The following is a 15,685-nucleotide window of genomic DNA, read 5'->3' as shown; positions in this document are numbered from 1 at the left end:
AAAATATAATTCTAAAAAATGAACAAAAATAATAATAAAAAATAAATTGTGTTCTTTATTAATATTTTTGTATTTTTTCTGTCAGAATGGATATAAAATACACTAATACTAATTTAATGTCTCTAATATATAATATCTCTATTTATATCGTATCTGTCAAACATAATTTTATATTTCTGTATGATTATCTTAATATTTCATTCATATAAACAAACACAACCTTATACCTTTGTTCTTAGATAAATTATTTGAATTTATAAATCTATTTCATCATCCGTAAGATCCATAAATGTAAAATTTATGTAATTCTGCTGAAATGCATTTTTTTTTATCACTAATGGTATTTTCAAATCCATTAATTCATAATAGCTTTTTTTAGACTTTCAAATAAGATCCTTTAGAGTAAAATATTAACTTTTAAATAATATATTGCCAATTTATATTTGGAATCAAAACCAAGTACTACCACTAAAGTTATGTTATCAGCTTATTATATATTAATTAATTATAATTATTTAGCGGATTAATTCGCTTAAACAATGATTAGTCTTTGTGATGTTGGGTTTGGGAATACCGACCCAAAAAATAATTCATAATTTTATACTCTTTTTAATCTTTTATCACAAAAACCTAAAAACTTAGAACAGAAATTGTAGGATCATAAGCTTTCTGTGTAGAACGATGGCGAATCCAGTTTCCGATTCACACAGCAACACCGTCGCGGTTCAAGCCACCAACGACGACGCTTCCGCTAGCAAATTGTACCAAAAACTCACTTTAATTTCTAGCTCTGCTCCCTTTTTATTTTCATAGCTATGCAAACATTGCTTCTATTTGTATTTGGAGGCATGAAAGTTGTTTATATAAATGGTTATTCTCAACATTGAAGGATGCTGAAGCTCATGCTTTGATATTTTTTGTTTTTCAATTATCCTCTTTTGAATACTACTCTGTAGAATTTTTAACATTCCGTGCCATTGTTTCTCTGCCTTTATCAATTGCTTTTGTCTTGGTGTACAATAGGAACTTGTTATTTCAAATAAGCTAATGTGTTCTAACTTCTTAGGCACATGTTAAAACGAATTGTATTGTTAATATTGGTGAATATTTGGTTTCTATGAAATGTTTGAAGGTCATGTGTGAAGAAGGGATACATGAAAGATGATTACATTCATTTATTTGTTAGAAGGCCTGTGAGGAGATCCCCAATTATTAACCGTGGTAGGATGATTCATCTTCTCTAAAGAATTGACTGTTAAAGAGCTCGGTACTTGATGTTCTTTCCTTCACCTTCTTATTATTATATTTTCTTTATTGTATTTATCTTGTGTGTTTCTGAAGGTTACTTTGCTCGTTGGGCTGCATTTCGGAAGCTTCTCTATCAGTTTCTTGATGTTGAGAAGAAGAATGAAAATGAACCAATAAAGAAGCAGATATTGTCACTTGGAGCAGGATTTGACACAACATATTTTCAGTTGCAGGTGCTTGGGTTTCCTTGTGACTTGTGAGTTGTTATAATACTGTGCAGTTGTACTTGAAAGTTAATCTGCTTCGGCCTTCTGTGAAAAAAAAAAGTTGTATGTTTGCTATCATTTCGGATCCAACTAGGTTGAACATAACTTTGGAGTCAGATCCAAAGCTTTTTGCATTTCAATATTTGTAAAATTTTATTGTTGTAACCTTGTATTTAACACGAGACAAGGACATTTTCTTACTTCATTCTTAATAGTAATCTTTAAGAACCTTTATGTTAAGATTCAATAAAAAATTTGATATGTTGCTCAATTGGAGCCTTAGGTTCTTAGCTTTTATCCCCTCATTGAGAGGTGACTTAAAATGTGCACAGAAAATGTGAAATTTTGCACTTGTATCATTTTGCTTAATTCAACTCACCTCACCTATGAATCATGGGTTGCCAATTTACAGTCTTAACTCCAATGTAAAGCTATTTTCTTTCAGGATGAGGGGAAAGCACCGTATTTGTATGTGGAAGTGGATTTTAAGGAGGTAGAAACTTGAATTCCTTTCAAAGTTTAGTTGCTGATGCTGCTCTTCTTCTTTTGAGTTGGATTGGTCGGCAAATTCTGATCAATACTGTTTGGTTTTACCATATATTTATACATACACATATATCATGAAGGAAATAAAGAACTATAAATAGATTTTGAATCTTTAAGTTTATTAATGCAGCTGCAAGTGCAGAAAGTGTGACTAATACTTTTTGGGTAATATAGGTAACTAGCAAAAAGACAGCACTTATTGAGACTTCTAATCAATTGAGGAACAAAGTTGGAGAAGCAGCGGTGATATCAAGAGGTAAGAACGCTGAAGATGGTGCTTTATATCTTAGGTCAATTATGTGATGTTTATAGTTTTATGTTATCGAGATGTCTGGGTTGGCACATTGTGCCAGCATGCTGAAATTGAATTCAAGAGATTGCCCCTCTAGTTTTACAACCACTTCTGCTTGCTAATTGTTTGAAGAAGAATGGGTCGTAGAACATAATGATTAAAATTCGACATATTGGCCCTTGTGGGATATATTGATATTTCTGCCAGCAAAATATGTACCTTTCTCAGAGCCATTGATGTGTCTAGTAACTCCCACTAAGTAGTTTTCAACTGTGGAGCAAATTGGTTATGCCTGCTAGTGGAGGCATGTACCCAGTACCCCCATTCTTGTATCAATTCTTCTGTCACATTGATTTTGAATTTACCTTGTTTCCTTAAATTTAGAGCTCTGCATATGTAGCACCTTTGTTCTTTCTTAGATCAAAGTCTCATTTTCCTTTGTCCCAAACTCAATATCAGTGACAAAGATTTCCTCACTTTAAAATTTAAATCAATGTCAACCTCAAAAGTTGCTATAGACTGATGCTTGTAACACTTCATACTCATTCTTTGCTAGAGAAGGGAGAGGTGCTCAGTGATCACTACAAATTAATACCTGCTGATTTGCGAGATAGGCAACAATTAAGTGATATTGTAGCGCGAGCTGATATGGATCCGCGGTAAGTATTAGGAGTCATGTATCTCTCTTTCGCTGTTTTGTATAAATTCGTGGTATGTATTAGGAGTCACCTATCTCTCTTTAACTATTCTGTATAAATGACAATTTGTTTGAAGGCATTGGCCCTTTCTAGAAAAGAGATGAAAATAATAGATAAGACAGCTTTTAGATTAGGAGTAAGACAATCAAAATAATTTTAGTGACTGATGATATTCTATCCTGTATTTTTTTTCCTGAACTTCTCTCTACTCCAATAAATCAATTTTGTCTTGCAAATATATTTTTCTGTTATTTTTTTATTTAATTTTCATGTATTTCATGATCAAAGGAATGATATATTGATTCCTTTCAATGTTGGTATTAGTCTGCCGACTTTTATAATTGCAGAATGTGTTCTGATCTACTTGGATCCCGATTCAACTCAGGCAGTTGTTGGTTGGGCATCCCAAACATTTTCAACAGCTGCCTTTTTTCTTTATGAGCAGGTTACCATCTTCATAGTTTCTTATTCTACTCTTTTTTGAGAATGAAAGTAAGATCTTTCATTATATGGTACTTTGTCAACAGATCCACCCAGATGATGCTTTTGGCCAGCAAATGATGAGAAACTTGGAGGTACGAATACTTAAAAAAGGATAACAATAAAAAATAATAAAACAAAAAAATAACAGAATAAAAAACTGATGAATTGTTAGATACGTAGATACTAGATACTATAGTCATTGATGAGGGATGCCTACAAGCTATGACTCAAGAATATAATTTGTTTCTCTTTTTGTGTGTCAGAGTCGAGGTTGTGCTCTCCTGGGTATTCATGCTACACCAACTTTACATGCAAAAGAAAAGTTATTTCTGGACCAAGGATGGCAGGTACATGATACCATTTTCGTTTGAAAAAGAAGCTTTTTTTTTTCTTTTTCAGTGTATCTGATATATGATGTAATGTCCATATGGAAAGTCTTTTAATAAAGCAGTTATCTAGGCATGAGTAGCCTGAGAATGAAGTAGACTAAACTAGGAACAAGTTTGCAACTTTTCAACAGTTCTTTCACATAGGATTAAAAATTCTCATTTGGAGATTGTTGTTGATTTATATAACTTTTGTCATTCAAGCTATAGTTTCTTAATTAATCCACGTCTGTATATTTTTGGTGATTAAATCGTCTTCAGTATACTTTTCTTCTTAAAAAAAAAATAAACAAAACAAACACAAGAGACTGTCTTCAGCATCTTAGTCAAGCACGCCATGAGTGAGATAGTGTGCTCTGAGAGAACCTTCAGCAAATTATAGAGTAGAAGCCTGGATTTCTCTTCTACATCTTTTATCAGTTTTATGCCCCTCTGTTAAAGATTCACTCATTCCATTTTGATTATGAAATCATCTGTAATTCTGTTGTTTTTATTTTTATTATTATTATTGATCAATGTGTGTTATTCTATCACTAACTTATCAGCACTCTTATGATATTTGTTTCTTTTGTTGGTATCAGAGGTCGGTTGCCTGGGACATGTTGAGAATTTATAATGATTTTATTGATGCACAAGAAAGACGCAGGTATTCTTCTTCCAAATTAGAAGTGGAAGATTCTGTTATAAATTTACAAATTATTTAGTGTCTGCTGTGATAGTTTAATGGTTGACAAGATGTTTTTTCATGCCAAAAGACACTGATTGGTGATAATTGTTTAGGATTGAGCGGCTCGAATTGTTTGATGAATTTGAGGAATGGTACATGATGCAAGTGAGTTCATTTCTTTATTTCTGGCATGATTTGCAATCAAAAGTTTCTGACCTTTTTAGTTACATTTCTCTCTCATGCATATTTTAAGCAAGAAATTTTAACAAGGAAAAAAAATTTAAAAGTAACCATTGGTGGTTCATATGACTTACATTAAACAAACATTCTTTGTCCTTAATAGGAAAGACTAAAAAGAGTTCCTTTTTATTCTTTCCAGTATTACTATCTGAATTGTCTTTCCAAATCACTGATTTTTCAGGAGCACTACTGCGTGGCTATTGCAATCAATGATGCCATGGTATGTATGGTCTTGTTCTTTCATATTTAGCAAATTGGTGACATAATTTCCATTTACAATGAGAGGGAAATAACATCTTGCCCCGAGTTGAAATTGTATACCAAATTTACTTTCAATGTAGCATTTCTAGCTGTAACTCTGCCTATGTTACATAGTGTTGTTTGATCCATGCAGTCGACCCCACCTAGTGGGATAAGGTTTTGTTGTTATTGTAACATTTCTAGCTGTCAATCTGTCATATAGGAGAGCATGGTGATGACATTGTATTATTTTCAATAAGAAATGAGTCAATGACTAAGATATGATGAATATGTCTTAATAAGTGATGGGGGCGATGAATTAATTGCCTTTCCCTTATTTTCTTAAGTCGTGTTTGATTGGGGGTAGAAATGATATGGAAATTTTCAAGGATGAGTTTGATTCAGATTTACAGTTGGAACTTATCCTTCAAAATTGCATTTTACCCTTAATGTAACATGGGAGATTTGAGGGATAATGGTGGATAAGCATTTATTTACTCTCTGATTTTTCTTCTATGATGATGCAGGGCCTTTTCAGGGATTTTGGCTTTATAAACGAGGAGAGTGTACCCCATTCCTCATGAAGCACGAGGATACAGTTCCATAGCATATATCTATTATATTTTTCTCTTGCCATATGTGGTTGTAACTATCGATACATGAAAGCACTGATGCTGACATGTGCCAGCTCATTCTGCTGGGGAGTGTTGTGTGATAAAAAGGTTCTCAGAGCAAATTCTTCATTTTTTTTTCTTTTAGTATCATTTCTATGCAATGATAGTGTAAAATTCTTTATGTACACTGATAGTAAATAGAAATTTTTTTTTTTGTTAGAAAATTGAGCAAATTGGATGATTAGTATTGTGTATGGACCCAGCTGTTAATATATTGTTTGTTTGAAAAAAAAAAACAGCACAAATACTTTCCCTTCTCTGCTAGCTGTTTGGCAAAGAAAACATGGTGGCCCCCACTCAGACACCATCAAACATTTCTTGTGTGGAGGATATTTCCAAAAGGAACATGCATTTTGTTTTTTGTTTTGCAGCACAGTTTCTCCATGCCTTTCTGTGGGATCATTCTGCATGCAACCCTTTTGTTTTCTCTCTCTTTTGGAATCAACAGAATTCATTGGGATACTAGATTTTGGTGTTCCATCCAATGTCGGTTAGGTTGATCACTGGTCAATGTACTTTGTCTGATGAAAAGAGTTGCTTTATTTGTTCCGTTGTGTTGTTCAAAACTTAAACAAGCTGTGTCTGTGAGAGAGAGAGAGAGAGAGAGAGAATTGGAAGAGGTTCTGAAAATTTATGGTCAGTTTTGCTCAGAGGTTTCAGTGTATTAAGATTTAGCAGATGGCAAGTTAAGAAAGAAGGAAAACATGAAAACCGTTATTGTCAATAGTGAAGCATTGTTAAGTTGCATAAGACTGCATTTGACAGTGTGTTACGCTGTTCAATTCTGGAGATATTTGTAGGCTTTGTGTGGTCAGTGTGGAAGGTTTGTTTATTGTTTAAGACTAAAGACAAGCGAAGTGTGTTTGAAAGACAACTGAGGGAATGACTAAATCCAATTAAATTGTGTTTTGAATGCTCATTTTTTTGTTTGATGATATTGTTTAGACCACAGATTTGATTTAACTTCAAACACAGTCACAAGTCACAACAATATAAAGGAAAAAAATTTATAAGTTATAACATGAGTTTTTTTTTTCTTTTTTTTAATCTCTATTTAAATGTATATTAATGGTTAATGAATTGCTACATGTTTGCATATACGAGATAAAATTCAATCTTTTGACACTTGGTTAGACGATAAATAAAATGACTATTTGACTAATTCAAATTGGCTACATGAACTGCTATTTGATCATGCGATATTGCAACATGTGTTATTTCATTGAAAATTTGTACATAGAAATATATTATAAAAAAGTTATCTAAAATCAATCAATAATAAATCATATCATTTTTCTTTTTTTTTCTAATAGTATATTATTTTCCTAATTATTGGTAGACTGAATATTTCTACTGTATTTGTACTATTTATGAAATTATACCATTCTATTTATGAATTTAATTTTGATGCATTGTTAATGTAAAATAATTTTATATGTGTATCTAATTACGTAATGTCGTATGAGTAAAATTAACTATCTTTCATATTGACCGCATAAATAATCATCTAAAAGAAGAGATGTAATTGTATAATTATATAAAACATTATACTCTATCAGTACATCAAAATTAAACTTTTGTACTTATATACATGCGCCCACCAAAATTTGAAATTCACTAGTGTTTTACCATAGGATAAAGCTCTCTTAATTTTTTTAAATTTTATTTTCAGTGGCACTACTAACTCAAATCAATGAATGTATAACCAATTAATTGCTACTTTTTTTTTGGTCAAGCACATATGAACTATGATAAGACGTATGGTGTAACTAAACTAGTGGATGCACTGGCCCTACTATTAGAAAATTCTGTTTCTTTTAGAATTTGATTAGTCCCAATAATCAGAAACATGGACCTTGAAGGAGGCTTGAAACAAAGGAAGGGCCCACCTTCTGCCATTTTAGAATTGAGCAGTTTGCATCATTATCTCTGAAATTCTGTGCTGCCCCGCCACAAAAAAAAAAAAAAAAACACTCACACACACACTCATTTATATATATATATATATATATATATATATGCACTTTTTTATTTTTGATATCGGGAAAAATATGGAATATAACCGAATTATAGGAGTGTAGAGAGTTTTACGCGGATGTGACGACTGTGATCAAGAAATCGGACGGTCTGATTTAAAGTATAGTAATCAGACGGTCTAATTAGAGGCTGAGCAGTACACAAATCAGACCATTCGATTTGCGCTCCCAGCCACGCGTCAAACATGCATGCACCTGAGTTAGTGACGGATCCAGAAAATTTTAGAAATAAAGGCAAAAATATATACACTAAAATAAAATTTGTTAAACATTATTGATTATATGGTGATATAAAAATTAAAAAAAAGTTAGTAAATTATTTTATTTTTAAAATATTATTCATTATATATAATTTATAAAATTTTATATATAATTTTTTATTTCTAAAACTTGAACATAAAATATTTTAATTAAATTATAAAAAATGTGTTATCCTAACTAATTTTTTATACATATTTAATAATAAAAGACTGAATCAATTAACACATTAACGGCTAATGATATACTAGTATTTATAATTTGAAATTAGAATTATATATGAATACTAAAAAAATTAAATTTATATATAAAGAGTATGTTTATATAAAATAATAGAAACATAATTTATAATTTTTTCTTTCTTTTTAAAATAATTAAATTTGTTATATATTTTTTAATTAATTTAATTTTGATATAATGTTAGATGAAAGATTTTATGCATTTGTTTAATTATATGTTGTAATTTAAATATTTTTTCATTACTATTTTTAAAAATAAAAAAATATATTCTAAATTAGTAAATTAATCAATTCATTTTAAAATTTTATATGCAACATAGGTACATATAATAGAACAAAAGATATAAAATAAGCAATAAAAATAAATAAATTGAGAATAAAATAAAATATATAAAGTCATGAAGAAAATAAAATATTAGATTAATATCTAAACTATAATTGTTTGAATTAAAATTTGCAATTAAAAATTTCAAAAAGAGAAACAATGAAATTAAAAGATACGTAGAGTCATAGAGAGCTATGTTAAAAAAACATAAAGAATTTAAAATTTATTTCTTAATGAAGAAAAAATGACCACTAGATAAGAAATAGAAAAAGACGATTAAAAATATAAAAATAAGAACAGAATTTAAGAAAATAAAACAGCGATGACCCAAAAACTAAATTTAATTAGATTAAATAATAGTCAAAATAATAAAAAAATAAAAAAAATTTAAAATTTTGACGAATTGAATTTAATTTATTTTTAATGGGATCATTTAAAATTTAAAATAAAGACATATTATATATAATTATTTTAAAAAAAATAAATATACAATGGGGGCAAGTGCCCCCTCATGCTTGTTGCTGGGTGGGTCCGTGTCTGACCCGAGTCATTCCTGCTTGTATACACTCCCATCTAAATATCCAGCCCCTCCTTTCACTTTTTTTCCAATCATCATTCTCCAACCCCACTTTCACTACTCTCCATTGATGAAATAAAATTGGATCTTTGAAGAAAAAAAAATTGGATCACTAGCCTTTAACAATACTAAGAAGAAGGAGAATAAAAAACGTTAATCGTCCAGAATTCCACATTACTAATTATCTTGATCATCCTAATTATATAAGTTTTTATTTTTAAATATTTTGATTTAATTAAAATAATAGTTATAATGTTAAAGATTAGTAGTTTATTATAGTGATAATGTTAGATATTAATGTAGTAATAATTTTTAAATGTTTTAATTTAATTAAAATAATAGTGATAATTTTAAAAATTAGTAGTAATATAGTGATAATGTTAGAGATTAATATAATAATAATTTTTATTAAGATTTATGGATATATGATAATAAATTAATTATTGTTATTAATAGATTGTAGTAATAATTTTTATTAAAATGTGTAGGTATGATAATAAAATAATTAATATTAATTGTTATTAATAAATTTATTGTAGTAATAATTTTTATTAAGATTATACGTGTGATAATAAATTAATTATTATAAGTTGTTATCAATATAGTAATAATTTTTATTAAGATTACACATGTGATAATAAATAAATTAATTAGTATTAATTTTTAGTAATAAATTTATTGTAGTCATAATTTTTATTGAGATCTAGGTATGATAATAAAATAATTATTATGAGTATAATATAGAAGATATATAAAAATAATTGAGTTAATTATTTTTATTATGAGTATAATATAGATATTCAATAAAGGATTAATGATTTATTAATATGTGTTGTTAGAATAGAATAGAATAGTTATTTGAGATTGTTTATTTTATTAGAAGTGTAAATATTATAATAGAATAGTTACTTAATTAATGTATTATTATTATTATTATTATTATTATTATTATTATTATTATTATTATTATTGTTATATAAATAGAAAATAAGGAATAAGAGTTATTATTATAAAATAATTTGGTTTTAGACATTAGAATATATAATTTTAATGTATCTAAAAATAATTAGATTTATATTTAAGATTCGTTTAAGACTTATTGATAATTATTAGATTGAAAAAAAATATAGATGTGAATTTTTTGTAAAATAGAGTTAGTGTATTTTGAATAGTTAATAACATAGTTGTTAACATGAGTATGTTTTATTAGTTAAGTGATAATGAAAATTTAATTCTGTTAAATTTACTTTGTTAATTAAATAAGGTTATATTTGTTTAATGTATGTGGTCTATGGCTATATTTTGTAGGGTTTATGGATGTCGCAATGTGACCACTATATATCGCCGAATCTGTATAACCAAATTGTGGAGAGACATTTACGGGAGATTGGCTTTTAACACGTTTCCTAAATTAGAATTGCCCGATGTCAGTCGGCATTAGTTAATGCTTTGATCGAGAGATGATGCCCTGAGACTCACACATTCTATTTTTCAGTTGGTGAGTATGCTGTGACGCTAGAGAACGTAGCAATAATTCTTGGTCTTTTGACGAATGGTCTGCCAGTTACAGGACTGACACTCAGTAGTTATGAGGCGTTAGAGGCTGAATGATTGGATCAGTTTGGTGTTGCACCTAGAAAGATAGGGTGTAGCGGAAGTTTCATCAAGTTGACGTAGTTTCGAAGACTGAAAGATCGTTTAGTGTTGGTTGACGATATTCACATTCAGAGGTATGTGAAGTGTCACATAATTTTATTATTTGGGACCGTTATGTTTGGAGATAAGTCTAGGGCAAGGGTGCATTGAAAGTTTCTGCCGTTAAGCCGTAACTTTGTTGGGATCATACAATTTAGTTGGCCGGACCTGCACTTGCACCACCACGTTGACGATATCTGCTACGGTTGTGACCTTCGACCCCGCATTGCTTACATCGCCCAGGATCACGCAACATCCGAATGTCCATCTCATTCAAGAAACGGGTCATCCTTGGCCGACCTTTAGATACCCGTCTGAGGAACGGATTACCTACGAATCGAGGTCTATGATAAACAGGCCATGTTGTGGAATTCCCTAGTGGCCTAAACCTAGCTCTGTATACTCTATGAACTTGATCCATTTTGTAAACATTATGAACATACAGTTACCAATCTAGCCGCTGATTTGCACAACAAGCAAACACATGTTGACACAGAAGTCGATCTACCTGGAATTCACCAAGTCACACCGTTGTTGACGTAGATCCACTGCATACTCAATCCCACTGGGACACTCAGGCACTTCGAATACCTCATTCTATCTGTCAAAGCAACTAACTTGGATGTTATCTGCTGCCTGCTGATTCGCATGCAATTTGGAGGTCACAAGCTCAGAGAACACATGTCCTGCATTAATATGAGCCTTAACCTCGACTCTTTTTCAAGTGAACAATTCATTAAGCCTGTAAAATGTTGTCTTAACAAGTGCAGTGACTGAAAGATTCTGCATCCCTTTCAGTACCGAGTTGATGCATTCCACTAGATTAGTGGTTATATGACCCCACCTGTATCCCCCATCAAATGCCAAAGCATACTGCTCACGTGAAATTCGATCCAACCAGTTGGTATAAGTCTCACCCCACTCGCGTAAATGCTGATAACGTGTGCCGTACTCGCGAACCGTTCTCGAATATCCCGTCAATAAAAAAAGACCAACTATAAACAATATTCATAATTAATAACTGGGTTTAAAAATAACTATAATAGTAACTATGATACCAATAATGACGATAAGCTTCTGCAGATACAGAGCCTTGAACTTCCTCAAGAAGTTGGACTCTATGTGTCTAATACAAAACATGTGAAAAGTTTTGGGAGGAGACTAAGATCCATTACTATGAGCAATAGCTGACCTAATGGATTCATGCCGATCGGATATAAGGCCCACACCATCACGTGTCACCACATATTGTCACAAGTTACTAAGAAAAAAGTGCCAAGTATCAGATGTCTCTCCCTCTACTATCGCAAATGTAATAGGCACGATATTGTTATTGCCATCTTGTGAAACTGCAACCAACAAACAAACCTTATATTTTCCATACAAATGAGTTCATCTACCTGTACTATTGGCTTGCAATGTCTAAATGCTCTAATACAAGGGTAATAACTCCAGAAGACTCAGTGTAGTACACGAATATTAGAAACCAAGTCATCTCCTTGGTACGCAGGCATTGTTTCAAAATGAACGACTGTTGATGGCTCCTTGTGACATATGGCCTCAAACTATATGGGAAAAGCTTTGTACGAAGCTTCCCAACCTCCAAAAATTAACTCCGCTGCCTTCTGTTTTGTCAACCATGCTTTAGGATAACTTATGGTGTAGTTAAACATCGACTGTACTTCCGCAATCACTGACTTCACCTTTATAGATGGGTCAACTTCTACCAATGGCTTTTTTGCTTTTGCAATTGTGTTTGAATCTAACTTCGAATGATCTTGAGAAATGGTGGTCCTAGTACAGGTGTGACTACCATTGTACCTCTTTATCTTCCAACAGGACTTCCTGGATATTTTGCTAACCCTGATCAGCCAATCACAACCTGTGCCGTACTAGGTACATTTAGCATAGAATGTTATTGGTTCTGACTCATGTACCCGATAATCTACACCTCTACAGATTGTATAATCTTTCATCGTCTTAATTACTGCCTCCCTAGAACTGAATTTCATTCCCACAGTGAATTCACCATCCGTCACAATAGGTAGCTCTGCTGCAATCACGCCACAAAATTTATATTTTCATAAATAATTCTTAAATACGTGTCTCATTAATAAATCTATGATCTGTAAATCAAGAATAAATTATGTAAAAATTAATAAATTAATCAATTAGGTCATCAAATGCTATTTAATAAATAAATAATCACACAAGAATGCGAAATACTAAATTTCTCGACATACATATTTACTTGATAATTAAAAACTAAACAATTACTAATTATATGCTATATTTTACCTATTTACCATTGTCTTAAATATTTGTCTCAAACCCAAAACCTATGTATAAATCATAATTTAAAATTACTACATACCTGCATTTATATATTGAGGAAATTTCGGTGCATGCATGGCCTCCAAATCCAATGATCGCATGAAAGTCGGCCCCTCAAATGGCTGCTGATTTGTTAGTGTATTTGCCACATCTGCCACATCTGTCACCATAGTATCGTCAACTTGATCTTTATTTTCACCCGGATCAACGACCTCATAGTTACTTTCAAATCCTTCCTCGCTATCACTGTTGTAATCTTCCAATAAAATATCTCGGTTTGCTGCAGACTGCTCGAACTCAATATACAGTTCGATGAACGATATTCGGGACCGACTTTCAAGATACATTGAAAACATTTCTTGCATGCCCGCTTCATCGGTCACGTATTTCGTTTGAAATTGAACGAACCCACCAAATACAAATATAGGATATCTGTATAGAATACATGATACTCTCCTAGATATTTGAGAATCCATCTTCTCACAAATCACACATTTTAAATCTTCAAATAACAGTGTGAATGGAATTATAATATCTAATGGATTTTCACACACAAATTTCACTCCTTCAGATGTTTGTAATAAAATTTGACCATAAGAATACACTTTTAACATCACTATATCATCCATGATAATAGAGAAAAAGAGAAAGAGCAGAAATGAGCTTCAGAGATTTGAAGAGAAGAGTGTGAGAAGAAGAAGATAAAGTGGATAGCTCAATTATGGAGTTGGTATATATAAAATTGAAATCGGATTGTCCGACCGCTTTCTTGATGGTTCAATTTTTTATGAAAACTAAAATCGGACAATCCAATTAGTGGCACGTCCCGCCAAAAAATGTTTTTTGCGAGAAATCGGTGGGTCCGATGTCATGGTCCAACAAACATTTTGTCCTGCACATTAGAAATCGTTGGGTCCGATTTTTTTGGACAAAAAAAAATTTGAACTCTCCATATATGAAATCAATGGGTCTGATTTCTATGCAAGTAAAACGTCTGCCTAACACAAATCGAATGGTTCGATTTATGTCCCTTCTCACCTCCAAAAAATTGAACCGTTCGATTTTTTTCCGTCAACTAACTATCGTCACAACGGTATAAAACACTCTTAACTTTCATAACTAGGCATTACACCAAACTAGGTTCCATAACAAAAAAAATTAAACTATATATAAAAAAGATGTTATTTTAATTTTTGAATATCTACATTTTAAGAGAGAAAAAAAAGTTCAATATGTCGTGTAAATTTGACGTAAACTTTATCTCTTAAAACTTAAAAAGTATAAAAAAATTTAAATAGCACTACCGAATATTTAATTATTTTATATGAAAAATTGTGTTGACTTCATTATTATAACTATTTGATATAAAATTGTGGAATTTTCATTATTTCTAATAGTAGTTAGCAAATAATATATAATGAGTTGGTTTGACATTTTAATATAAGATTAATTAATATACTTAAAGTAATTCAAATTTAATGCAGCTTTCGAACATTTCTAATAGTTAGATTTTGCTAACAAGTATGGGTGACCCTAAAATATTAGAAAATAAAGATTATATAATAGTTTTTGCTAGGTTTAAGTTCATCAATTCTGTCCAAAAAAAAAAAAAAGAAAAAAGAAACTCAATGCATGCAATTCTTTTGCGAAAAGAAAGTTATAGCAAATACTCTTAAAGTATTGTTGTCTAAAAGGGATTGAAAAGTATTCTCCCTCGATCATCATGCAGTGTCATGAATGTCATTTTAGTGATGTTAACAATTTTATAACCTTATCTTAAGACATAAGAATTGTTATCCATGGAATAAAGCAGAGTTAGAGTTACTATGTATAGGTAGTAGTTAAAGTAGCAACTAGCAAGTATATCTATCTCGGTCTTATTATATGTTACCCATTATATTGAATTTATGAATAACAATTGTTCCTTTAATTTGGTTCTAATTCTATTATGTGTTGTTTGCGCAATTGTAATGATTAATGCGGCGACATTTATTTATTATTTACATCTACACTATCAAAGTAAACAAAATACAATATATATATATAACTCATATGAAAATAATTAAAAAGATTAATATATATTTTATATTAAAAAGTTTAATTAAATATATTAAATCAATTGATAATTATCAATTAGATTTTTTACATAGTGACATTTTCATGCGATAGTCACCTGAATAATTTGCACTAATATTTTTTGAGTTAATAGTCATTTTCGTCCCTGAAAGATACCTCGATCTCCATTTTCATCCCCGAAAGTCAAAATTAATCAAAAACATCCTCGAAAGATATACCTGACTTGATCACGTTCGTCCTTCTGTTATCTCCGTAGCTGAGATGGCAAACGTCCGCTTACGTGGCAAGTTAATTGCCAAGGTGGCAGAGAACCAAAACGACGTCGTTTTGGTAGAATGCACTACTGACGTTGAAACGTTGCCGTTTTATCTTCAGAAGAGGGATACAAACGTTGCAACGCCTGTC

At 30.9% G+C, this 15,685-nt stretch overlaps 1 protein-coding gene across 1 annotated transcript; it reads left to right on the top strand.

The window, feature by feature from the left end:
• The first annotated feature begins 389 nt into the window (after nt 1–389).
• LOC112797693 (leucine carboxyl methyltransferase 1 homolog) lies at nt 390–5,904 on the top strand. The gene is made up of 13 exons (XM_025840753.3): nt 390–761; nt 1,133–1,221; nt 1,342–1,481; nt 1,960–2,007; nt 2,235–2,316; nt 2,909–3,011; nt 3,375–3,495; nt 3,578–3,625; nt 3,797–3,880; nt 4,501–4,565; nt 4,700–4,751; nt 5,008–5,046; nt 5,594–5,904. The coding sequence occupies exons 1-13, from the start codon at nt 682–684 to the stop codon at nt 5,648–5,650; spliced, it is 1,008 nt and encodes a 335-aa protein (XP_025696538.1). The 5' UTR covers nt 390–681; the 3' UTR covers nt 5,651–5,904.
• The last annotated feature ends 9,781 nt before the right edge of the window (nt 5,905–15,685 follow it).

Source organism: Arachis hypogaea, chromosome 4 (genome assembly GCF_003086295.3).
Source record: "Arachis hypogaea cultivar Tifrunner chromosome 4, arahy.Tifrunner.gnm2.J5K5, whole genome shotgun sequence".
In the NCBI taxonomy this organism is placed as follows: Eukaryota; Viridiplantae; Streptophyta; class Magnoliopsida; order Fabales; family Fabaceae; genus Arachis; species Arachis hypogaea.
The sequence above is the reverse complement of the archived record's forward strand: the minus strand, read 5'-3'. Positions and strand labels throughout refer to the sequence as shown.

Bases quoted from the DNA above. Each gene is read 5' to 3' on its own strand.
- LOC112797693 (XM_025840753.3), top strand. From the start codon at position 682: ATGGCGAATCCAGTTTCCGATTCACACAGCAACACCGTCGCGGTTCAA. The intron at 2,008-2,234 runs GTAGAAACTTGA...TGGGTAATATAG, and splicing joins TGGAAGTGGATTTTAAGGAG to GTAACTAGCAAAAAGACAGC. The intron at 3,012-3,374 runs GTAAGTATTAGG...TGTTGGTATTAG, and splicing joins CGAGCTGATATGGATCCGCG to TCTGCCGACTTTTATAATTG.